The 27,908-nt window shown below is 35.8% G+C and overlaps 1 protein-coding gene across 2 annotated transcripts in view; it reads right to left on the reverse strand.

The window, feature by feature from the left end:
* Window positions 1-9,033: 9,033 nt before the first annotated feature.
* HCFC2 (host cell factor C2) overlaps window positions 9,034-27,908 on the reverse strand; it is a 40,001-nt gene continuing 21,126 nt past the window's right edge. The window contains exons 10-15 of one of the 2 annotated variants that reach the window (XM_024732151.1): window positions 21,213-21,390; window positions 17,920-18,123; window positions 17,295-17,368; window positions 15,249-15,386; window positions 13,471-13,656; window positions 9,034-12,655 (exon numbers count right to left, since the gene is read on the reverse strand). In XM_024732151.1, the coding sequence (XP_024587919.1) occupies window positions 12,341-12,655; window positions 13,471-13,656; window positions 15,249-15,386; window positions 17,295-17,368; window positions 17,920-18,123; window positions 21,213-21,390 (1,095 nt within the window). In that variant the 3' untranslated portion in view covers window positions 9,034-12,340. Of the gene's footprint in view, window positions 12,656-13,470; window positions 13,657-15,248; window positions 15,387-17,294; window positions 17,369-17,919; window positions 18,124-21,212; window positions 21,391-27,908 lie in introns of those variants that run through there. The other variant, XM_024732152.1, reaches the window with a different exon arrangement.

Below are 27,908 nucleotides of genomic sequence, written 5' to 3' on the forward strand. Positions count from 1 at the left end.
TAAGACAATATTTCTTGCTTTATGTGATAAAATACACTTCTGAGGCAGAAGACCTAAATAGACATTTCTCCAAAGAAGATACACAGTTTGCCAACAAACACATGAAAGAATGCTCAACATCATTAATCATTAGAGAAACCAAAATAAACTTCTGAGTCACTCAAATAAGTGATACTGGATGAGATCTATACTGAAAGCTAGTCTATTTTATTTAAAAAAATTTTTTTTTAATTTATTATTTTTTTGGCCACGCCATGCGGCTTGTGGGATCTTAGTTCCCCAACCAGGGATTGAACCTGGGACCCCGGCAGTGAGAGCACTGAGTTCCAACCACTGGACTGCCAGGGAATTCCCAAAGCCAGTCTATTTTAAATGTATAATTTTGGTATCCCTGAATTAGGCAATTTATTACTTTATGTGATAATTTATATATATATTGACATGAAACTCACATTGTCATATAGTGTGCTCATGAGTAAAAAATAGAACCACCCTACTAACTCTGTTTTCAAAGAGCTGTACTATACTGTCTAAAAACTATTCAGTTTTAGCTTACGGTTTCTTTTAGAGCTGGAAATGTTACTTTGCTTAATTTCACCAAGTTTAGCTTCCTCTTTCTCATTCTGCTCCAGCCATCCAGGTCCCTTGGCTCCTTGTGCCGTGTTCTTTGTTTCTTCCCAGCCCCCTGCCATGGCTTTAAACACATACTTACTTACTTCCGCCTGGATAAGGCCAACTCATCCTTCAGGTCTCAGCTTAAACTTCATCAGGAAAGCCTTTAAAACTTTTGTAAAAACTTTGTACTAATCATCAAACACGGAAAACAGCACCACCCAAAAGCGGTTTGTAATTAGCCGATATGCTGGCTGCTACTGCTCCATGGATATTTCCTTCAAGACCATGCTGCTTTTCATACCTGATTTTAAGGATTTTAAAACCATAAGGCAGAATCCTTTCAAACCATGGGCCACAGATGGCATTGGGATGGATTCATATCTCTGGCTTCTGGGCATCACATTTTGAGAAACAAGCTTGCCTAGAAGTACAGTTACAGCTTTCCCTGACCTTACTCCAGAGAATTTCCTTTTGCACTGCATATTAAATAGATACCTGTGCAAGGCAATGTATTGTCAGAACTCCTTTGCCAAGTTTAGTGCCACCGAGCGTGCCAAATAAAGTCAGTAAAATATGTGCTGGCTCTGTCTGTAGAGGCCTAATGGCCATGTATGCCTTTTAGGGGCGGAAGTTACAAGTTGATAGGTAATTCCTCCATCTTCCACAAAAATACATAAGATTAAAAACTTCTGACACAACAGCATAAATTTCTGCCTCTTAAAAAGGCATGATTTGGGTCTTCCTTGATTGCCCTCTAAGTACAAACAGTAACGGTTTTGTGTCTTACTTTTGCACCTCTTTTCCAGGGCTCAGTTTCAGAGTACATCTGAATGAAAGATAGTTCTGAACCTTAAACACTGGGTAATAGGTCGAAAACAAGTTGCTAGGCAAAGACAAGTCATAACAGACAGTGCCTTTCAGCTAGGACAGGTATGCCAAGAAGGCCCATTCACGCATACATAATGCCCAACATTAGGTTTACAAGAAACTAAATTCAAATCCTTTTTTCCAGACCAAAGCAATCACTAGTCAAAGAACACAAGTAATATCTGGGCTAATAGCCATTTTAGGAAATGGCAGAGCCATTCCTTACTGTGGAGGAAGAGTGTAACTTAAAAAAAATGGTATTCTATACATTTCCAACCTTTCAAGTAGCAGTCCTCATACCATAAAAGTGCTGTCTTGCAGGACAGTACAAAGGAAATAACGAGGCATCCTACAATTCTGTACAGACTACAAACTATTATGTTTCCTACTCACATCAGGACAAAGTAAAACGAATTTTAATTTAGACTTCATTTCTGAGAGTAAGGCAGTCTAGATACCTTCAGTAACTCCTGTTTTAAAAAACCAAATGCTGAACAAAATGTAAGAAACAATGTAAAGTTGTATTAAATAAATATCTTTTTAAATGTGTCACTGAGTTGACAGGAAAGTATAAGGCATCTGCAAAACGCCAAAAATGAAATGGAAACAGGACACCTGTGAGGTGAACCAGCACCAAAGCCTGCTTTTGCCATGAGAGTTCTGTTAAACTCTGGAGACCAGAAGCTACCAGTAGCGGGGGAACTGGACATAAAGCCTGAGGCTCACTTAGGCTGGAGTCTAGCTGGGCCACCACCGAGAAGTGGGCAGCAAGGAACCTTGCCTGGTTCAATTTTGGTTCTGGGTGGAGGGGGATAAATCACCACCACCCTTGAATTCATAATCACTGGTGAGCCCTGAAGGTTTGTGATCTGAAATCAGAGAAACTTCAAGCTCATAATTTAAAGTGGTCTCAGGTTACTGGCCCCTGGGTGTTTGGCAGAACAAACAAATTATCTTAAGGATCTCAATTTCAGTCCCTACTTCAAGTAATTCCTTTTTTCCCAAGGAAAATAAGTTTCAGGTATCACAAAACAAGGGGAAATGGCACCATAAATGAAAAACAGCACAATTTATACAACAGTAGACTCACCTACAAAGAATACTGGTATCAACACAAGAAAAATCACTGATGTACAAAGGAATAGAAGCATGGAAAATATGAATAAGGAGCAAAAGATTACACAGGAAAAGAAGTACATTTATAAACCAAATAGAACTCATAAGAAAAAAATATAATAATTGAAAAAACCCCCAACAAATAGAGGAAGGGAAAAAAGAATAAGAAAATGAAAAATGAAAGATAAGGGAGGAATGGACAAAAATTTAAAAAGATGATATGATGAGAAATCATAAAAACAGAAATCATAGAAATAAATCCAAATTATACTTGTAATCATAATAGAGGTACCAAACCATCCGTATGTTTTCTGTGGCTATATCTTTTAAGTGTGTATCAAAATGTGAGGCCAAAAAAAGATCTAAGATATTCAGATAAACACTAACCAAAACATTGCTATAGTAAGGACAACAAAAAGATGAAAGCAACAGCATTCACAGAGAGTCAATGCATAATTATAAAAAATTCAATTTTCACCAGGGAGATAAATTCTAAATTGGTATGTATCTAATAATAAAGCCCAAAGAAAAAGATAGCAAACACAACTTAAAGAGAAATTGAGAACTCTACTTATCATAATGAGATCTTGAGACTCTTCAGTAAATAAGAAATTAAGTATAAGGTAAATCAGTAAGGAGAATATCTGTACAGCACAACTAACAAGTTTGATCTAATGGACACTACACTCAAAAACCGAGGAATATACACTCTTATCAAGTAAACATGGGGCATGTATAAAAACTGATCACAAGATAAATCATAAAGCTAGTCTCAAATTTCAGAAAATCTTATAGCTCATATTCTCTGGAAAAATGACATAAGAAATAAAGATTAAGACAACTATAACCCACCCCTAGCATTTGGAAATATACACTTTGAAAATGACTAATGGGTTAAAAAGTCAAACCTCTGGAAGGATTAATGATGAAAAAAAATGAGAAGGCACAAATGAACTAACAGGAATGAAAAAGAGTCATAACTACATATGCTGTGGAAACTAAAACGATATAAAGCTAATAAGGATAACAATATCAAAAAGTTAAACTAAGATGAAATGGAGAAATCCCTAGAAGAATTTATTAAATTTAACTAAACTGACTTGAGAATAATAAATCCTAATGATGCTAAAACCTTCAAAGAAATGAATCAATAGTTTAAAATCTTCTCTTAATGACCACATGGCTTTAAAGACTAGTTCCAATCTTAAACTCTACAGACAGTTGAAAACCTCATTTAATAAGACTAGTATAACCTTGATACCAAAACCAGACAATGACAGGACATAATAGGAGAACTATAAGCTGATTTCACTCACGAACGTAGAGGCAAAAATCCTAAAGAAAATATACGCAAATTGAGTCCAGCAATGTATTAAAACACACACACCATGATCAAACTGGGTTTATCCTAGGAATTAAAGATTGGTTCAATATTAAAACATCAACTATCATAATTTAATACGTTAACATTAAAAGAAAAAAAATTTAACCATTTAAATAGATGAGAAAAAGCATTCAGTAAAATTCAACATTCATTCATATAAAACTATTAGCAAACTAGAAATAGAAGAGAATCTCAACGTGATGAAGGCCATTTGTGGGAAAAAAAATACTCAACTGAAATGTCGAAAGCACTCCCTTTAAATTGGGGCTGAGACAAGGATGTTCACTATCAGTTCTTTTCAACGTTGTACTACAGGTCCTAGCAAGTACAGAAATGTAAGAAGAAATTTTTTAAAAGGTAGAAGGACCAGAAAGGGAAGAAAACTGCCACCATTTCAGATGATGCGATTATATAAAAAACTCAGAAAGACATCTAGATACATTATTAGAATAAAAATTTAGCATGGTTGCTGGATCCAAAATCAACACATAGCAACAATATATCTATAATCAGCAACATCCACTTAGAATAGAAAGTGTAATTTTAAGAAATTTACCACAGCATTAAAAAATATATAAAACTCCCAGAAAGAAAACTAATATAAGACATGAAGGCCTTTATGGAGAAAAATTGTTAAAGTTTATTGACAGATATTAAAAGAAAACCAAATGGATAAATACACAATGTTTTTGGATGGGAAGACTCATTATTGAAAAGATATCAATTTTCTCCAAGCTAATCAATAAATTCAATACAATCACAAAAGATAATACACAAACTGGGAGAAAATACATACAACATGTTTAACTGACAAAGGACTGGCATCCAGAATATATAAAGAAATCATATGAATCAATGAAAAAAAAGACACACACCCAATAGAAAAATGGGCAAAAAAGACATGAATAGGTATTTCACAGAAGAGGAAACACATTCATGTATGAAAAAACACTCAGTTTCATTAGTAATCAGGGAAAAGCAAATTAAACCCACAGTAAGATACTATACAATTGCCATCCAATTGGCAAATATAAAAGATAGTCAAGATTAAGAGTTTGCTAAGATAAAAGTGTTTGCAATGACACTCAACCACTGCCAGTGGGAGCTTAACTGGTACAAATGCTGTAGAAAACAGTTCAGTATGACTAAGTAAAACCTGCTTCTTAGAGCATCAGTTCTCAAATTTTTGGTCCAGAGCCTCTTCACATCCTTAAAAATTACTGAGGACCTCAAAGAGCTGTTGTTCATGTGGGTTATAGTTATCAAAATTTACCATATTAGAAATTAAAACAGGCATTTTCAAAACAAAAATATATAGGTACACACTTGATAAGCTGTCAGAGTGATGATGTCATCATATATCTGGAAAACATTTAAAAGTGAAAAATGAGAGTGAAGAGGACAAATAATGTCTTAGTATTCTTATGAAAATGCTTTTGCCCTCACGGACTCCCCTGAAGGGGTCTCAGGGACCTCAAGAGTCCCTCGACCATACTTTGAAAAGAACTGCCCTAGAGAACTCTTGCACGTGTGCACCAGGAGACATGTACAAGAATTCACTCATTCCTCAAATATTTATTAAGCATCTACCATGTACCAGCATTGTTCTAGACATTGTGAATGTGTTAAGCAGACAAAATCACACAGAAAAGACAAAATCCCTGCCCACACGGAGCTTACATTGTAACTGGCAGCATGCTCACTAGCAGCATCATTCAGAATAACCAAAAACTGCAAACAATGCACATCTCCATGAACAGAGGAACAGATAAATTGTGGGATAGTCATATAATGGAATACTATACAGTAGTGAAAAACAGGTGAAATACACTTACATGCATAAACATGGATAAGAATCTCAAAAACAGTGTCGGAAAAAAGTCACAGAAGAATACATACAGCATGATACCATTTACATAAAAGTTCAAAAACAGGTAAATCTAAATAATATATTATTAGGGATACATAATATAGATGGCAGGGCCATAAATAAAAACATGGGAATTTTACCCAAGAATCCAGAATAATGTTTACCTCATGTGGTGTGTGGGGAGGGGAGACAGAGTGGGGTAATTCTACACATCTGAGGGTATTCTAGTTCTTAAGCTGAAGATTGAGCACATGTGGGATCATTTTATTTATTCTCAACAAACATCATAAAAGAAAAAGGATATAAGGTTACGGGATATAACTTCATCAACAAAGAGAGGGAACATCCGATTATTTCAGCCACTGTTCTGCATTGCATATCAGGCAATTATTGTTAACTGGTGGGGAAGAAGTACATAGTAATATGAAAAAAGGAATGGATACGGACTATTCTTCACAGAAGTTAACTAGGTTCCCAGAGAGTTAGGATCTAACGAGATGGCAGTATTATAGCACTGCTCTGCCAAGTTGGTTCAGCCACTGGCATGATTCTGGTTAGTTGGTTATGTTGTTCATTGGGTATATAATTATTTGTATAAAGCGGAGAATGAAATGATAGGTGATACAAATCACAAAATAAACCGAGACACTGCCTCTTTACTGAATTCTGTTGACTTTCAAAAGTACAAGTTCCCTTTGGCACATTCTCCTAATAGTGCATTTACGTGTTAAGCAATGCAAAAATACAGAAAGTGCATGGTGGCTACTGACTGCTTCTCCACATTGGTCAATAACATGTGCCCAGGTTGGTCACAAGTGTCATAACAATTTTGCAATCATATCTTTGCCAGGCTCTTCACCAGCAGTGCCATTTTGCAAATTACACAAGGCACAGTTAAGGTACATTTTCACCTGATTCAGGGGATTAGCTATACATTTTGGTATACAATTTAGAAATTTGAAAAAAAAGATCTTGAAACATTGGATCCATCCCTCGTACCCAACAAGGCAGGCTAAAGTTATTATCTTGGGTTAGGGAGGTGGTGCAAGAGGCAGACTAGGCCCGGCAGCAAATGGCTGGCAGTACATTCTCAGGAAATGGAGAGCACACAGTGTATCCTTCAGGTCCAATCTCTTCAACTAGGTTCCAAACATTCAGAAAATTCCAGACATCGTTGTGCTATTTTAAAAATCCTAGGCTGCTTGTTACAAAAGACCCCAAATCTTACCCATATGTAAGCTGGAATGGACAATGCCACCAGGAGGTGCTAAACTGCAACTGGCAGCAGGATGATTTCCGATCAAGCAGTTGGCTGGACCTCCAGAGCCCTGCCCCCTCTCTTACATGCTACGCTGCCTTAAGTGGCACACCCACAACTTTGTTAAATCGGATGTAATTATTATACCTGTAGCTTTGTCCTCCTTCTCCAATAAGAAACAGAGAAATAGGGAGGGAGCTTTTCTCAAGCTCGTAGGGAACTTCCAGTCTATCTTTTCAGAGGAGGAATGGATAATCCTCTTGGTCAGAGGTGGACATTTCTTGGACCATGACTTACTAGCGGACAAAGTTACTCTATGCTCAAAAACAAACACTAGATGCTACCTTATATAGTTATAGAAATAGAAGATATAGAGATCTATTTTGAATAAGGAGGCTGGTATAGCTTTTTCCTTCATCATTCCGTTTATAGAATTATTTCTCCCCAGAATGTTGTAGTTCATGTTTTTCCAGGCATGATTTTTAAAAAGTCGTTTTCTGAGTTACAGAAATATAAAAGTATAAGGACTCCCAACTATAACTGGGAAACTTGGAAAGAAGGTGTGCCAATGTCATCTTGTTTTCCAGTAGTGTAAGAATCCTTTGTCCTGTAAGCTTAGAGGTGACAACAGTGACCTGACAGACTCCAGTGAGGTTCTAATGCTGGTGCTCTGTGCTCTCCAGCAGCTCCCTGTGCTTACATATTAAATATGTAGGTAGCTTCTTCTAAAGTTAGACAATTGTCCATGGCTTTCCTATATGGAAATCAGAGAGACTGACTTTGGAAATATTTTTAGCTCATTTTCCTGATCATCCAATGTTAAAAATCATTATCCAGCAATGCCCACCAGTCTCACTAAATTCTCAGATCTTTTTAGATCAAAGAATTCCTCTTGCGATCTATACACACCCATATTAAATCCCTTTTAGCCTAATAAATATGTGACATATCTCTTACTTATCCCAGAACTTCTCTTAGGAACCTAAGTGACAGCAGGGTAGAGTAAGACAAAGGTGGAGCTTGTATTTCCTCCAGAGGCTTATTAAATCTGCTAAAATCTCTTTCCCTTTCAAAGCCTCCCTCTCACTTTGACCCAATTTGAGAAGGGGAGTGAGAGTATGGAGAGAGATGTAAAGGTGCAATTTTCTTTAGTCATTTGTTAAAATATTTAAGTAGCAGCTAAATGGCTGATATGGAAGAGAGATAAAGACCCAGTCTCTGACCATCTGGCAGAGGGAGAGGAATAACAACGCTAACGACTGAGGGCGCAAGAGCTTTTAGGCTGCTATGACAGACGATTGAACAAAGGACAGTGGGGGCATAAGAAAAAGGGGTCAAATCTACCTAGAAATGAAGTATGTCAGGAAAGGCTTCAGCAGGTTGGAGACCTTTACCTAAATCTTGAAAATATGAATGGAGACAGGTGGGAGTGGAAAAGGGGACTGCAGACGGAAGGAGGTGCATAAAAAGACAGCACAGTCTGACAGAAACTAAAAAAATGTGCAAGTGTCAAGGGAGTGGTTAAAGTTTCAAATGACAAGATTAAGTACAATGAAAGAATTCAATGGATTTGGGAAATGAGACGTTATCCCTGACCTCTGCTAGAGCCATTTTGATGGAGTAGCAGGACAGAAGACTGGCTGCTATGAATTAAAAAGCATAAAGAAAAAAAAAATTAAGAGTACAGAAGACCCAAAAAAGGTGACAACAACTTTAGTCTGTTTCTTGGAGCCATCTGCCTTTTTACTTTCAAGCATACTAGTTTAGTTACAATGAAGGTTAGATAGGCTTTACATTTCTATCAGAAAATGACTCCCAAACACAATCCACTAAATAAACAAGTTTTTAGACACAGTTCATTCTTTATGAGCCTGCCTGTATCATTTTAAGTGAATGATACAACATCAGCATTTCTACAGATTTACTCTGCCACCACTAATTTTTCTTCCATGTAGTTCAAAATAAATAACACCTGTAATTGCTTATAGTAGAAAAGGTGCTTTATTTTACATGTCATTGGTACACAATATATAAAACTGCCTAAAATTAGTCTTGGAAAACATAACTGTCAGTTATACCTTAAATGGTCAAGGACCAAGTCTATTTTGTAACCTATTTCATTTATGATCAGATGACTACAGTAATTTTAAATACTAATAATCTCTTCATATCCAATGTTACAAGTTATTTTTATGCTACAAGTGCTGCAATTTTTAAAAATAAAAATATCTCCAGTTATAGTAGACCATATATCTAACTGGAACAAATCTTTGCTAGTCTACAAGTCTTTGAAATAATGGATCAACAGTTTCACCTTCTTACAGATGATTATATGTATGCAGTTGGGTTATAGGGCAGGGGGCCCTCATACATGCAATTGGATTATTTCTGTTTTTTTTTAATGCAGATAAAAGTGAGTTTATAATACCCTATTTCTAGTTAAGTTGCCAAACAGTTTACTAAACTAAAATGAAGCCAATACAATATTTTAGAAAACATAATTCTAAGAGCATGCAACAGCAAAATCTTTTTACTACCTATGTGAACCAAATCTGCAGAGTCCAGGAAGAGGACTATGGCACAAAGACTTGTACATCTGAATTGCTTATCCAGCTGGGAGGAGTAAAGAAAGTAATTTAACTCAGGGTAAATCCTTTTATGAAAGGTACCTGCATGTTATAACCCACTGCTACACAAAGGGATCTTCACTTAGAAAATGTGCAAATCATAAGAAGCTAAATGCACTTCTCTTGTTATTTATCCCAATCCATTCTATTCATAAACACATAGCTCAATGACCTCTTATTAACTATTAATGTGAAAGCCACAGATATTTCCTAATGGCGTCTTTCAGTCACCAATCATTTATCAGAGATAAATGTGATTACTACTTAATGTACAAATGTGAAAAAATGGTAAGAAACTGGGCTGATTCTCAAAGTAAAAACATGTTATTTTAACAAATCCCTTGGTACAGAAAGACTGCCTTTCTCTCTAGAAAATAAGACATATTTTAGAACCACAGGTTCATATTCACCTCCTAGTCTAGAAAAGAAGAGATATTTCAACAAAGTAAACTAAACAAAATACTAAGTAGGTATAAATGTACACACTCAAACAAATATTCTATTCTTTGCTTAAAGTCAACTTATTCCTTGTCATTAAGAGAAGTGCTTCAAGATGCAAATTGTTAATTAATGCAGAGAATAAAGGGTTAAAAGCCAGACCTTTTCCTAATAAAGCAAACAGATCATTAAAATGATTGGGCTTGAAACACATACTTACTATAACTTTCCATAGTTATTCTTTTTATAACTAAACGCACACATATACACAACAAACCCTAGCATTTAATATGTGCAAAATTGCTTACCATTTATTTTAACTTTGGTTAAGTACTTCTTTAGCCTATATCAGACATATTATGGAAGCTACACAAATGATTACAAACATAATAATGAGGTAAGTTAAAATTCTACTAGTGCAAAAAGCAAGCATATGCCAAAAGCAAAGCATATGAGTTAAACAAATGCAGAATGACGCTCTCACCAAGGGAGGTGCTGGGATAACAAACCAGAGAAGCTCCTTGTAAACACTGTTTGTAAAGTACACATTTAAAGATTAAGGATTCATATAGCCACAAAAAAGGTATTCTAACAACACCACAGTAGTGCATTTATTTTACCTTTAGAGTTTGGAAATCACTCATTACGTGTCTAACAGTTTGCATATTTTCTTCAAGAGAAAATTAGTGAGACACATTAATTACAAATACTGTAGTATAAAAATCCCAGTTCTTTACAAAAATTATATATTAAAATATTCTATACACTTTTAAATTAGTAACTGGAACATACATATATATCAATTCTGCACAATTAAATCCATCTTTGCTTGGAGTATTATACATGAAGTTTGAGGACATAGCTACTCAGTCAACCTAAACTGGCATAAGGTTACATGGTATAAAATGACAGACCTGTGCCCCTGCAGTTACTGCAGCTCTTAGTCTGAAATATCTTTTCTGCAATTATTGCTCTGTATATTCATTCCAGATTCGAATAGGCAGTGGAACCATGAAACATCTAAAAGGTTTAAAACAAGTTACCTGTAGCAGAGTATCCATAATGCCTATATGCATCTTTAAGGTTGTAATGGAACCTGAGTAAGCTGTCTAATGCTTATATTTCAGTTGTAAAAAAGTTTATACAATTTCAAGGTAAAAACAATGCAAAAATAAAACATTTAGAGCATTTACAAAAATCTTACAAATGTTTAAAACACTATTTCAAAACTCATGTCCAGTTAAGGTGCTTCTTTCTTTCTTCAATAAGAAGGACATACTTTAACTTTGAATTTTAAACTATGAACATTTTAATTTCAGCAAAAGCAAAATTAGATCCATTGAGACAGATGTTAAAATGTTTAGGGATATACTTTACTTCTGATGAACATACAGAATTTTACTGCTGAAAGGGACCTTAAAGGTAAACTCTTTTAACTCCCTCATCTATTAATCAGGAAATTGAGGGCCAGATAAGTTAAGTGCTTTGGCCAAAAATATATTCCAATATATCAACCTGGTATGAATCAAGAAAACCCATTATCCTTTTTGTATGTTGCCATGATTCTTGGAAAATGATGAAAATTCAAAAGCAGATTTCTGAACTTGCCTTTCTTTTTTTAATTTCTTAAGCTCTGTGCTAACTGTAGATAAAGAAATGAATCAAATGGCTACTAAAATCAGTATTACAAATATTATCCAGTAGAAGATAGTTGTTAGAGGACCACTGCTCATATAGAATAAAGTTAGAGGGAATACTCAAAGACAGGGCCTTTACAATGTAGAGAACATTTACTATATAAGACAGCACAGTGTACAACAGCCAGTTACTAGAATCATCTCAGTAACTCTAGGATGACTGAGTTACATGGCCTTTATAAAAGATATTGGAGTAATAAAGCCTTCTAGCTTTTATCTTAATTTTACTATTTTCCTTTATAAAAGAGCTATAACTTTAAGGAAGAATTCATATACTAGTTTTCAGAGAGGCTTTGCTTCTTTTCTACTTTTATTTGGATCTAGAATTGAGCAAATACATTTTAAGAACAACTTACAAACTCAAATTCATAACTGCTAGAAATACAGTCAGAGAATACTCTTAAATGACAAATCTCCAAAACCAGTTACTAATAAATAATCATCACAATACCTTCAGTTTAAAAAAAATCAATTTAAAGGTGCTTTTTTATTGTTACCTTGAAGCCATCGAACTTGTGTAGCTGGTCCATATCCCTTTTCATTCTTTGCCGATATCCTGAACACAATGGCAGGCCTGGATGTATAATCAATATGTGCATTTGCAAGTTGCCCAGCAGTTACTATACATGATGTCTTTAGACCACAATAAATCCTCATAAACACAAGCTGACTTGGATTATCTTGTATTTGTGCTGTGCGGATAGCCAAGTAGGCTGAATATTCCAAAATATTTCCAGAAGGTGAAGTTGGAGGTTCCCAGGAAAGATGGATACCCTCAACATTCTTGAAGAGTGGGGGAAAAACAAAAACAAAAACAGGTAAAAGTTCTGAAGCTTTCTCTAATATCACTTATTATGTTGAGTCTATCTTTAGAACACAAGATGTTTTTCACTAAAGTAACTGCATTAGATGTTAGAACTTTTATTGTTGATTTTTAAAAACCAAACTTAATTGGATCCATAGTGTTTAATTCATGCCCTTTTAAAAAACATAACTAGGCTTAAAAGTCTGCCTGTACTACCCTAAGAAAGGGATTTTTCTTATCTGAAAGCAGACCTTATCTTTTCTAAATAGGGATAGGACCTTAGGATAAAATATAATCCAATTAAATGTGTTCTATTAAAATTCTCCAGCACAAACCTTTTTGGTTCCATAATAACAAGAACAAAGCTAATATTAAGAAGCATACACAGGGGCTTCCCTGGTGGCGCAGTGGTTGAGAGTCCGCCTGCCGATGCAGGGGACACGGGTTCGTGCCCCGGTCCGGGAGGATCCCACATGCCGCGGAGCGGCTGGGCCCGTGAGCCATGGCCGCTGAGCCTGCGCGTCCGGAGCCTGTTGCTCCGCAACGAGAGAGGCCACAACAGTGAGAGGTTTCCCTGACCTTCTAAAATGTGGATGCTGTAGTTCTGCTTGAAATTTTGGTCCTTAAAAATATCATGAATGATTAGAGAAAAATATTTTAGAAATCTTTAATCTACCCCTTTTAGACACCTCTCATTTCATCAGACACTAACAAGAATCTCTAAACTGATAGTTTTACTTCAGGTACAAAGTCTCAGTAATCTAAATCATTAAGTCTTGACCTGATGTCTCACCTTTGAAATTCTGACTGCAGAAGGAGCTCCAGGAAAACCGGGAATACAAGTTTTAAATTCACTGATTTTGCTGAAAGGGCCTATTCCACAACCATTGATGGCAGCAACCCTGAATCTGTATCCTGTGCCTGGAACAAGATCTTGTTTCTTAAGTAAACTGTAGTCAGGTACATCTGCATTTCCTATCTAAAATATAATATATGCAAAAGTCAAAGAAAAGATGCAATTAATTATTTTTTCATTAAATAACAAAACTTTTAAAGAATGAATTATGTTTTAGGGTTGTAGTTCACATTATTTATTTTCCTCTTTCATACATGGAATGAACCCCCCCTCCCCAAAACAAAAGTAACTAAGCCCATAAATTGGTGATTCTCATCCAGAGGAAAAGTGCCTTTCCAGTTGAGAATCACTGGCTATAAAAAGAAATATAAGGGTATTCTGCACATGAAGAGTATGGAGATAGAAAAAAACTGACCACTATAAACAAGGTAACAACTATCTCCATGTAAACTTAACGTGGAGTAGAAACCTCAGAAAATTTACTGTCAAACAGTCTAGCCAGGAACAATACCCTTTGGACACAGGCAAGCAAACTTGATAGAAAAGGAATGACTAGCACGTAGTACAGAGCATTTTAATAATTAATATTCAGCAGATGCTGAAAAAATGTTAAATTAAATAATTGGACTGCATACTCTGCATAAGAAGATCATAACATCTACAACTTTCAAACAATTTTTACATATTCTCCCTAACTCTCACTACACCACTGTGAGACAGGTAGTGCCAATGTACCATCCCATTTTTTTAAGGAAGTTAGGTCATCTCCATTTCACAGATGAGGAAACTGAGTCTCAGCAAGGTTAAACAAGTGACTTGTCCAACGTCACACTGTCAAGTACTGGAACTAATGATTCAAATTCAAGTTTACTGGCTCTAAATTTTATGTTCTTTTCTTTCTTTTGGGAAAAACAGCTACTAGGCCCTTAGATAAGGATATTTCCATGTATATGAAATCAAACTACAGCCAGAAATTTTGTTAGGCATAATACCAACAAATTATTAACTAGGGTATCTATTTTTGTCAAGAATTGGAAGAATTTAATATGTAAAAGTGAGACACCAGAAGTAATATTAGAGAAACTAAAGTATAATGATAAATAATATATTCCCCATCAGTAAGATCTTTGGAAGATTCAAACTCAATATGTATTTCTTTGGCAATTCCCTCTCTGAAATTCCCCATTCCAGAAAAAAATTAGTTCAATATGCTTTGGAGCTGTTATCTATTTCATAATTCTTAGAGGGTTAATGTCTCATCTATATATATGAGGTCCTCTTTAAGGGACTTTAGAATTAAGGGAAAATTAGATTGTATTCAATAGCGTAGGGGTTTTTAAACTTTTTAAACTGTGAAATTAGGAATAACAAAGTTCTAAGTAAAAAAATGTTCTTTAAACATTCTTTAAACACACCAGGTAACAAAATTAGAGATATTTCAAAAAATCTTTATCTGTACTGGCCAGACCATATCATTTATGACTCAAAATTCAGCCCAGTGATTGTATGAGATTTTTTTAAATAACCTGCTTGTGATATATTCTATAAAAAGAGTCTTAAAAAAGAATACAAGATAACTATATATAGAACCCGCAATTATAGATTGTAAACAGATCCCAATTTCACTCATTCGAATGTCCTGAATCAGGATTACTTTTTAAAATCTCATTCTTGAGGCTTATAACTAACAGTGTAGAAAGTATGTCAATAGCTACCTTTGAGATGCTTTGCTTCCCTTTTGGCAGCAAATAAAACTGGCTCACCAAAGCTGTATTATTTTTAAAAATTCCTACATCACACCACTGTCGTTCTCCTGCTTTCATTGTGGCCACTGGATTTGAAGGAGTCTCTTTCTAATTTCAGAGAAAGAAACATTTATGAAGACTCTTACTGAACATACAAGAAATTTCAAGATTTAATAATCCATGCAGTGATCTACAAGTAGGTATATGGGTAAACACCACAATTAATAGCTCGTAAGTAAATAAACTTAACAGATTAGGTCAACTGACAGTGAAACAGGGTTGCCAATTCAAACATAGGGAGTGACAGGCATTCTCCAAGTCAGTAGCTCTGTGCTATCAACCTAGCTGGAGTTAGCATGCTTTCCAATCAGTGATACGTTAAAATGCCAGCTGTTTTATAGAACATTGTCATTTCAGAGACTCTCTCAGAAAATGTAATAATCCCTTTAATGTGACACTACAACTTGCTCCAAAAGGAGCAAATAAGGAAAAATTCATTCCAAGCTGGCTTATTTCTAGATTCAAAAACAACTAGCAGAAATTCAGTGATCTTTGCACTTGAAATACCTGTGATTCTCCAAACCTAAAAGGAGAAAAAATGTTCAAAACTAAAATGCAATTTGAATATAATTTATTATATACTAAAGAGGAACAGATTAAACAGTTTTACATTTTTACCTTGCTTTAAGACTAATAAACTTCCTCTACCTTAAGCTACTTTTAGTGATAAGTGAATTATACTTAACCCTGGAACTAACCTTTTTAAGCCATCTTCTTTATAAATGAGACACTGTTTCCAGAAGCTCAAAACAAATGTGCACTTCAGTTATTTATTTCTGTCTTGAATATATAACAGCAGAGGTACATGCTTATAATTCACATTACTTGTTACTTAGGCTATCACACATGACAAAGCGAGCTAACTAGAAGAGTCTTTAAGGTTTTTAGAAAAGGAATAGCTTTAAACTATTTTCATTTTAAAGTTGTAAAAACTCTCTTCAACAACTTTTATAAAACAACTGGCTCCAACTGAAATAACAGATACCACTCTGGCTGATGCACTGTAAAACAGATTTAAGAGATAAAAATTCATTTTAATAATTCTTCTCTGAGAAGAGTCTAAGAACACTGGGACTTAACATTCTGGAAAGGTGAAAGCTGATGAAGGTAAATACAGAATCAAAAGCCATAAGATCATGACTGAAAGAAAACTACAACTATGGACTAATCTTGAAGATTCTAAAAGGTAAATTTTAGGTCAAATAAAAACTCTTGCTCATAACAATAAAGTTAAAATGACTGAGAATTTTAAAAAAAATTTAAAGATATACACAAACACATGTATTCATCTAAGTGAAACAATCTTAGTATACTATTTGTGAGGCACATTCCTAGCATTTAAATTTGGTACCAGGCAGACTAATTCTGGCCTTCCACCAAAAAACCCAATGTCAGCGATTGTTGGGATACCCTACAGGTATGCCTGACTCAGTATTGCAATATTCTGTTGTTCTCCTATTAAGTAGCTAGCAATAAAGCCATTCAAGTTTTATGTTTTATGACATGTCCTTTTACTCTTTAAACCATTAATATAATTTCAATATATACACATATGTACGTATACACACACATTTCTGATTATTAAAGTAACATTTTATTACAGAAAAATCCTGAAAGCGTAAAGAAGAAAGTGAAAATTATCTCTGGCCCCACAACCTGAAGAAAGTCATCTAACATCGTAGTGCAGACGTGTGAGGACTCACGTGAGAGTGTGAATGTACACACTGTGTGTGTTTTTAATAAAATTGGGAATGCAGTATATATATTTTGTCCACAGTTTTCCACTTAACGTTATACTGTGAACAGTTTTCTCTTTAACCCTTCATTTTTCAATCTATGCCAAACAATTACTAGAGGATACCCGAGTCTTTTCCTGAATTTATGTTGAAGGTGCTCAGCATTTAAAGCATATTTAACCGTCTGTAAACATGTATCATCTCCAGGTAATATACTTACAGAAAATGGCATCACTGCAGCATGTGCCTCTACACGGCTGATCTTACTTGCAGGTAATGCACATGTTTCATCAACTAAAAATTAAACAATTCATCAGATAAGACTTACATAATCACTTATCAAACAGATACATTAAAATATAATTATAAATATACAAAAAATCACAATAATTGGAAATATGGACCCTCTAACTTGAACTAATTCACAAAGTTCATTTTTCAAGGATTTGATGACTAGTTGGAACTTCAGAGAATGTTCACCAAACATGAAACACAATTCCTATTGCAAAAGAATAAAATGAGAATTTACAAAATCAGAAATCAATCAAGCTGGGAGAATTGTTACTCCACAGCCTAGAACTAATCTTTTCTAAGGAAAAAAAATTTTGCAGAATAAGTTCATGGTAGGAAAGATACATTCTGATTGTATTACAGTGTGTGCTAATTTAACTATTTTATGTAAGGTAGCAGAGAATATATTATATAATGATTTTAACTGAAATGGCTTATCCTTTTATATTTGATTCAATCCAAGATGAAATGCAATTCCCATCTAAAACAAATACGTTTGATGAATTTATATACAAAAATGGTTCAAAATACAGTATGTGAAACACATTTCAAACCTTCAGATTTGGTACTGAATGTTGTTAGTGAAGTTTCATCTTTAACAACTGCCCCATTTGTACTGGATGATTCAGTTTTAATGGTCTGCTGGGTTACCATAGTTTGTGCGTTGGAAACAGTACTGGATACAGAAGTTTCAGGGATTACTGTTCTTAAGTCCAGGCAACTACTTAGAACACCTATATTTACTGAAGTGTGAGGACCTAAAATTAAAGGGAAAGGATTAATTATTAATATAACATCTGCAAATAACTGCTGTATCTTGTAGTTCTTGTCACCCAATTCTTGGCATTTTCAATTTTAAAATCATAAATGTGAGCACCACGAAAGTCAGTCATATGACTTAACCATTAGGCATAAAATATCTAGAAAAATAAAGTGCATTATATCCATAACAGATTTCCAACTTCTCAGCTCCTTCTTCCATTCTAAACACTGAATCACTGTTCTTGAACTCTACTCAGTCATAGATCAAATGGCCTTTCCTCCCATTTTAGGAAAAGAAAAACAGGTGATCAGGCATGAATGCCACCAATTTTCTGCCTTCTCTTGTCCTAAACTAGAAATGTATTTATGCTTGTGCCCAGCCCCTCTGTCCTCTCTTCCATTTCAGATGATGACTTCTCTCCTAAGGAAGTTTAATCTATTCTCTTGTGCTCTTGGGTCCCATTCCTTCTGCATACTTTGGGACCCTCTTTTATCAATCATTCCTTTTTTGGTGTTTTAAAATTCTTCTTCAGTAGTTTTGGCCCTCAGTCTATAAACATTATAAACAAGTATTCTCCAGTTACCATCTCCCCTCGCTAATTTCCTTTAGAGCAGTCTCTACTTCCTTGACCTCCCCAAATTTGATCAAGCACATAACTCTAATGAAATGGCTCTGACAAATGTCAAGGCATACTTATTTCTAAGGGATAGTTATCTATTTTCATTTACTTGACTTCTCTGCAACGTAAACAATCCTCACCACATACTCTTTTATGAAACTGTTTCTGTCTATGACTTGTATTCACTCATGCATACATCATAAATGCATAGTCATAAACAGTGATGCCCACTATACAGGTAAAAAATATGATACCAATCTTTTTTCCTAACCTTCTTGGAATGCCTTTTCAATCTCTTTAGCTGGCTTCTCTTCTTCAAATGACTCTTTAAATGCAGGTGTTTCTAAGCCTTTTCTTTTCTCCCCTTGCATATTTTCCTGTTGTTTTAGCTACCATTCACGAATTATACATCTCTCAAATACATGTCCCAGGTGCAGTGCCAGGTCCTGAGAATCCAGCAGTAAACAAGTCAGACAAGGTCCCTGCTCTTGTGGAGCTTACATGTTAGATACTCTTAATTTCTAAATTTATACTTCTAGCCAAGAACTGCCTCGTAGACTCCAGACCTAAGTATCCAACTGCCTATTAGAAATCTTTACTAATATGTTCCTCAAGTGCCTCAAAAACAGTAAGTTCAAGGTTGAACTTATCTTATGCCCAAATCTGTTCTTGCTCCTCTATTTCCTATCTTGATGAAGAGTATCATCAACAACTGAATGTCCAACCCAGAAAACTGGGAGCCATGTTCAACTCATTTTTATTTCTCATATCTAACCAGTTTCCAAATCTAATAGGTGCTACTTTCTAAAGGTCTCTGAACTGATGTATTCTCTCCTCTCCATCCCACCCACTGCTTTAGTCTCTATGCACCTCTTGGAGTCCTAAAAGAACCTCCTAACGAGTCTCCCAACCATTTCCTATTATAACTCTTCCTGATGGTGAGGCTAGAAAGTCCTTTCCAAAATAAAAAACAAAAACTAATCGCGGGGCTTCCCTGGTGGTGTAGTGGTTTAGAAACCGCCTGCCAATGCAGGGGACACGGGTTCGAGCCCTGGTCTGGGAAGATTCCACATGCCATGGAGCAACTAAGCCCATGCGCCACAACTACTGAGCCTGTGCTCTAGAGCCCGCGAGCCACGAGTACTGAGCCTGCGCACCTAGAGCCCATGCCCTGCAACAAGAGAAGCCACCACAATGAGAAGCCCGCACACTGCAATGAAGAGTAGCCCCTGCTCGCCGCAACTAGAGAATGCCCACGTGTAGCAACGAAGACCCAAAAATAAATTAATTAAATAAATTAACTAAAAGAAACACAACTAATCATATCACTCACTTTTGAAACATACAAAAAAAGGAAAAAAGAAAGAAACGTATCAGCTACTCCAACCTACAGAGAAAAAGCCCAGTCTCCTCTTGTTAACCTGAAATTGGGTAACCATTCATTCACATATTTGAATATCTACTATGTGCCAGACACTGTCATTGTACAACCACTCTTGTTTCTCCATTTGACTAATATTAATTTTATCCAAACTGCCTTACAAGTAGGATTCAGAGTACATTAAGATTCTCAAATCTCATATTTGTTTTCAAGAGTATAAACTTCTTTATATGATAGACAGAAAATCACTATAAAAAAGAAATTTAAACTGACGTCCAAGACCATGCTTTTATAATTTTGACCAAATGATTCCCTTATATCAGAAAATCAACAAAACAAACGTGCTCTCCTCTTCCACAAATAATAAAATTAGAAAAACTATAGGAAATTATTTTCCTTGAATACTTTAAGGTCGTAATTTTTTCAAATTAAAAATAAAACCACATATTCCTATGTCAGGGATATATCAGAATGAGATTTATAAAGTAATTTTAGACAATGAAATCAGAGGCAACACTTAATATATCTCAAATGGTATCAGAATATTCAAATTAAATACTTTAAAATATAAGGATCATCAAATTACAAGCTGTACCATGAATTCAATGGGCTAATCAACAGTTTCATAAATGAACTACCTTTCTGGGGATAATCCAGTTACTTGGTAAACAAATATTTATTTATTTATTAAGTGATTACTATTTACCAGGCATGAATCTGGGTGCTGGAGAACTTTATGTGAACAAGATAGACAAAATCCTGGCCCAAAATAAATTACTGCAGATAGTTATAAGTGCTAGGACAATAGGGTAATGGAACAGTGATACTGAACACACTGGCCAATCTCAAATGGTACACAAGAGCTCGCCTCATTTAAATTCTATAGTTAATAACTAATCTTTACTATTCAGGTAAGTTCTTGCTTGGTATCTTGACATCATTCTAATTAGGGTTAATATGGCAGATATATATTATATTTTGAAAATGGATCCAAACCATATAACATTTACTTTTTCAAAGACTCTAAAATTTTCTACCATTATTATAAAAATCTTAAGCTTTATTTAGAATGCCATCTTTATACCTTCATTTTTCCTTAGCATATCCACCACACAACTGTTATGATTAGAAGCGTTAGTTGCCAAAGATGAATGTAAAGTGGCATTAGAATCAGTTGATGCTTTGAGTTCTGGTTTGTTTTTCAGTGAAGTTCCTTTCATAGCTGTATGTTCAGATTTTGCACTGTTCATTGTATCACTGATCTACAAGAAGTAAAATAATTTATTGTAGCAAGTAATGTTCAATTAAATAGAAATACATGTAAAAAACAAGCAAAATAATTTACAACTTAAATGTTTTGAAAATAAATTTTCCAAAATACAAAACAGTTTAAATAATATTCTTAATTTGTACAGGATTATACTTTAAATTTTATAATAGTTTAAGGAAACAATTTCTTTCCATTTAATATTCATTCTCAAAAGACCAGTTCTGAAGGGAAAAGGAACAATACATTTTCAGGGAAAAAAAAAAAAATCTACATTTTTACAAGTGGTAGTTAGTATTCAAGTAAATACATATGTAACATAGGTGACAACATCCAAGATACTGAATTTAACATTCAAATTTTCTTAACAAGATCAGACATGTACACTAAAGATTTTACGACTCCTAAGAGAAAAATCTCAGTTATATGAAACCTTCAAGCATATGAATTATTCTATATGACTGAGTTTTCCACATAGGCTTCAAGATTTAATACATACATATAAATATTCTTCACCATTAAACATTCTAGATAGGAATCTTCCTAATTACATTTGTTTGTCTTCTTAAAGACACTATAACAAACATATTTAAACCTTTTGATAATTCAAATCATCAATGTGAACATCAGTTATTATATAGCAATAATTATAGGTCTACTGAACCATAAAAGTGATCTGGCTTCATTTAAATACCCCAATATCGTTGCCTCTTTTTTGTTACATGTTTTTTGTTACTTTTCTGTCTCCACCTTTAATGTCAATTATAACTATATTATCAATTATAATTTCTCATAGCTCTAAGGACACTTGTCCATAATATGCCCTCTACTTCCCTTCTAATTGATAGTGATTGTGCTACTGCTAATAAATGATGATGATGACAGCCACAACCATTAAGGAGCATTATATTATGTGACAGGCCTTGTGCTACATAGTTATAAAGTCTGTATCTCATTTAATCTTCATAAGAATTCTATAAATTGGATAAAATCACCCCTGGCTTACAGATGGAAAAAAATGAGACTCAGAGAGATCTTAAATAACACACCCAGGGTCAGGCACCCAGCAAGTAGCAGAGCTAGAATTTGACCCTAAGTTTATTTCACTACCAAGTCTCCATGTTATACTATCTGGGAAGCACAGTAAAGCAAAGTGCAAGAAATGAGGTATGCCTTTATAAAGCAGAAAAAGCTAAAGCTAAGAGCCTGTAGGTGGAAATTCACTGAGAGGTGAACCGTTTTTGCTGAAGAGCCCAGAAAGGCTTGGAAATTGGGGGCATCACGTTCTTTGGAGGCTGAAGTGCAGAGTGCAGAACACCAGAGGACCATCATATAGAAGACGATACAAAAAGTGTCTGCAGCCCCAGCTCTGCTCTTCCAGCATACAAAGGCAGACAGATTCCTCACCTCCATTCGAACTGAAGAAGGGAGATAGGTAGAAAGATTAAAATGGGAGTCTCTGGACCGTGGTACAGAGTCCCTCTGGTGAGGATGGAGGAGGGGCACCAATACTAAAAATGGGGATTAAGTGAAAGTCTGCATACTGAACAGAAAGACACTGCCCTCTCTGAATTAAGCTCCCAGAATATTGATAGCCAGGCTTAGAGCCATTAAGCAAGAGGTTGGAGAAGTCTCAGGGTAAACCCACTGGTCCACAAGATAAGATACTGATATTTGTAGATCCTCACTCAAAAACCCTCATTAAGCTCTACTAATCAAGCATGCCCATAGGCATAGAGCTGCTATGGTCTGACATGTCTGTGTCCCCCACAAATTTATATGTTGAAACGTAACCCCCAAGGTGATGGTATTAGGAAGTAGCTTTGGGCTGTGATTAGTGCCTTATAAAAAGGCCCAAGAGTTTTGTTGGGTTTTTTTAAAACAGATTGTGCAAGATTGTTTTCACAAAAACTTGAAAAATTCACAAGTGGATCAGCAGTGCATGAGCACCCCCTTTTCCTGATGGTGAACGCCAACACTGTGTGGCTGACAGGGTCTTGGTGCTCCAGCTAGGTGGCAGGCCTGAGCCTCGGAGGTGGGAGAGATGAGTTCAGGACACTGGACCACCAGAGACCTCCTGGCCCCACGTAATATCAATCAGCGAGAGATCTTGCAGAGATCTCTGTCTCAACGCTAAGACCCAGCTCCACTCAATGACCAGCAAGCTCCAGTGGTGGACACCCCATGCCAAACAACTAGCAAGACAGGAACAAAACCCCACCCATTAGCAGAGAGGCTGCCTAATATACTAAGTTCACAGACACCCCAAAACACACCATTGGATGTGGTCATGCCCACCAGAAAGACAAGATCGAGCCTCACCCACCAAAACACAGGCACCAGGTCCCCTCTGCCAGGAAGCCTACACAACCCATTGAACCAACCTTACCCACTGGGGGCAGACACCAAAAACAATGGGAACTACAAACCTGCAGCCTGTGAAAAGGAGACCCCGAACACAGTAAGTTAAGCAAAATGAGAAGACAGAGAAATACACAGCAGATGAAGGAGCAAAATAAAAACCCACCAGACCTAACAAATGAAAAGGAAATAGGCCGTCTACCTGAAAAAGAATTCAGAGTAATGATAGTAAAGATGATCCAAAATCTTGGAAACAGAATGGAGAAAATAAAAGAAATGTTTAACAAGGACCTAGAAGAACTGAAGAGTAAACAAACAATGATGACCAACAAAATAAATGAAATTAAAAATTCCTTAGAAGGAACCAATAGCAGAATAACTGAGGCAGAAGAATGGATAAGTGACCTGGAAGATAAAACAGTGGAAATAACTACTGCAGAGCAGAATAAAGAAAAAAGAATGAAAAGAATTCAGGACAGTCTCACAGACCTCTGGGAAAACATTAAACGCACCAACATTCGATTTATAGGGATCCCAGAAGAGGAAGAGAAAAAGAAAGGGACTGAGAAAATATTTGAAGAGATTATAGTTGAAAACTCCCCTAATGTGGGAAAGGAAATAGTCAATCAAGTCCAAGAAGTGCAGAGTGTCCCATACAGGATAAATCCAAGGAGAAACACGCCAAGACACATATTAATCAAAATATCAAAAATTAAACACAAAGAAAAAATAATAAAAGCAGCAAGGGAAAAACAACAAATAACATACAAGGAAATCCCCATAAGGTTAACAGCTGATCTTTCAGCAGAAACTCTGCAAGCCAGAAGGGAGCGGCAGGACATATTTCAAGTGATGAAACAGAAAAACCTACAATCAAAATTACTCTACCCAGCAAGGATCTCATTCAGATCCGACGGAGAAATAAAACCTTTACAGACAAGCAAAAGCTAAGAATTCAGCACTAGCAAACCAGCTTTACAGCAAATGCTAAAGGAACTTCTCTAGGCAGGAAACACAAGAGAAGGAAAAGACCTACAATAACAAACCCAAAACAATTAAGAAAATGGGAATAGGAACATACACATTGATAATTACCTTAAATGTAAATGGATTAGACACTCCAACCAAAAGACACAGGCTGGCTGAATGGATTAAAAAACAAGACCCGTATATGTGCTGTCTTCAAGAGACCCACTTCAGACCTAGGGACACATACAGACTGAAAGTGAGGGGATGGAAGAAAGATATTCCATGCAAATGGAAATCAAAAGAAAGCTGGAGTAGCAATACTCATATCAGATAAAATAGACTTTCAAATAAAGACTATTACAAGAGACAAAGAAGGACACTACATAATGAGCAACGGATCAATCCAAGAAGAAGATATAATAATTGTAAATATTTATGCACCCAACATAGGAGCACCTCAATACATAAGGCAAATGCTAACAGCCATAAAAGGGGAAACTGACAGTAACACAATAATAGCAGGGGACTTTAACACCCCACTTTCACCAATGGAGAGATCATCCAAAATGAAAATAAATAAGGAAACACAAGCTTTAAATGATACATTAAACAAGATGGACTTAACTGATATTTATACGACATTCCATCCAGAAACAACAGAATAAACTTTCTTCTCAAGTGCTCATGGAACATTCTCCAGGATAGATCATATCTTGGGTCACAAATCAAGCCTTGGTAAATTTAAGAAAATTGCAATCATATCAAGTATCTTTTCTGACTACAACACTATGAGACTAGATATCAATTACAGGAAAAAAAACTAAAAAATCCAAACACATGGAGGCTAAACAATATGCTACTAAATAACCGAGAGATCACTGAAGAAATCAAAAAATACCTAGAAACAAATGACAATGAAAACACGACGACCCAAAACCTATGGGATGCAGCAAAAGGAATTATAAGAGGGAAGTATATAGCAATACGATCCTACTTCAAGAAACAAGAAAAATCTCAAATAAACTGTAACGTTACACCTAAAGCAATTAGAGAAAGAAGAACAAAAAAACCCCAAAGTTAGCAGAAGGAAAGAAATCATAAAGATCAGACCAGCAACAAATGAAAAAGAAATAAAGGAAATGATATCAAAGATCAATGAAACTAAAAGCTGGGTCTTTGAGAAGATCAAAAAAATTGATAGGGCTTCCCTGGTGGTACAGTGGTTGAGAGTCCGTCTGCCGATGCAGGGGACATGGGATCGTGCCCTGGTCCAGGAAGATCCCACATGCCGCGGAGCGGTTGTGCCTGTGAGGCATGGCCGCTGAGCCTGCGCGTCCGGAGCCTGTGCTCCGCAATGGGAGAGGCCACAACAGTGAGAGGCCCGCGTACCGGCCAAAAAAAAAAAAAATTGATAAACCATTAGCCAGACTCATCAAGAAAAAAAGGGAGAAGACTCAAATCAACAGAATTAGAAATGAAAAAGGAGAAGTAACAACTGACAGTGCAGAAATACAAAGGATCATAAGAGATTACTACAAGCAACTATATGTGAATAAAATGGACAACCTGGAAGAAATGGACAAATTCTTAGAAGAGCACAACCTTCCGAGACTGAACCAGGAAGAAACAGAAAATATAAACAGACTCATCACAAGCACTGAAATTGAAACTATGATTAAAAAGCTTCCAACAAACAAAAACCCAGGTCCAGATGGATTCACAGGTGAATTCTATCAAACATTTACAGAAACAAAAACAGTCATGGAGCAAAATGTTCATTGCAGCACTATTTACAATAGCAAGGACATGGAAGCAACCTAAGTGTCCATCGACAGACGAATGGATAAAGATGTGGCACGTACATACAATGGGATATTACTCAGCTATAAAAAGAAACAAAATTGAGTTATTTGTAGTGAGGTGGATGGAGCTAGAGTCTGTGTCAGAAAGAGAAAAACAAATATTGTATGCTAACACATATATACGGAATCTAAAAAAAAAAGGTTCTGAAGAAGCTAGGGGCAGGACTGGAATGAAGACGCAGACGTAGAGAACGGACCTGAGGACACGGGGAGGGGGAAGCATAAGCTGAGACGAAGTGAGAGAATGGAATTGACATATATACACTACCAAATGTAAAACAGATAGCTAGTAGCAAGGAGCCGCATAGCACAGGGAGATCAGCTCGGTGCTTTGTGACCACCTAGAGGGGTGGGATAGGGACAGTGGGAGGGAGACACAAGAGGGAGGGGATATGGGGATATATGTATATGTATAGCTGATTCACTTTGTTATACAGCAGCAACTAACAGAACAATGTAAAGCAATTATACTCCAATAAAGATGTTAGAAAAAAAAAAAAAGTGGCCCAAGAAAGATCCATTGTCCCTTCCACCATGTGAGGATACAATGAGAAGTCAGCAGTCGGCAACCCTAAAGAGGTTCCTCACCAGAACTCTACCATGCAGGCACCCTGATCTCAGACTTCCAGCCTCCAGAAATGCAGGAAATAAATGTCTATTGTTTATAAGCCACCTAGGCTATGGTGTTTTGTTATGGCAGGCCAAATGGACTAAGACATCTTCCAAGCTCATTTTTAACACTTCACTTAAACATGAAAAGATAGCCAAGCATCACCAGACATTTGATAACAGTCTCTAACATGGAAGTCCAAGACCAAAACAAACTTTTTTTAAAAGGAGCTTGAAAAAAAGAAATAATGTTGAGAGCAGAATATAACTCCATTTTTTTAAAAAAAGCATAATTCTTGAAGAGATAAGGGAAAATATTACATTCATGAAGCAAAAATAAAATGTCATAGAAGAAATAAAGAATAAGAGCACGCTTTTAGAGATTAAATATGTGGTTGAATATATTTAAAAATTGCATAGAGGATTTATAACATAAATGAAGAAACTTTTCAGAAAGCAGGACAGAGGAAAAATAGAAAATAGAAAGTAAAAAGTAAAATCAGAGGATTAGTTCAGGAGGACCATCATTCAATTAACAGGAGTTTCCAAAAAAGAGAAAGAGAATGTGGAAGGAGGAAATAATCAGTAATGAAAGCCATGAGTTTCCAGAATGACGCGGCCCACTGACTGCACAGTACGGTGAATGAAGCAAAGACACACACTCTAAGGTACATCACTGTTGAAATTTCAGAGAACTGGGGATTTAAACAAA

Source organism: Neophocaena asiaeorientalis, unplaced genomic scaffold (assembly GCF_003031525.2).
Source record: "Neophocaena asiaeorientalis asiaeorientalis breed wild unplaced genomic scaffold, Neophocaena_asiaeorientalis_V1.1 scaffold418, whole genome shotgun sequence".
NCBI lineage: Eukaryota > Metazoa > Chordata > Mammalia > Artiodactyla > Phocoenidae > Neophocaena > Neophocaena asiaeorientalis.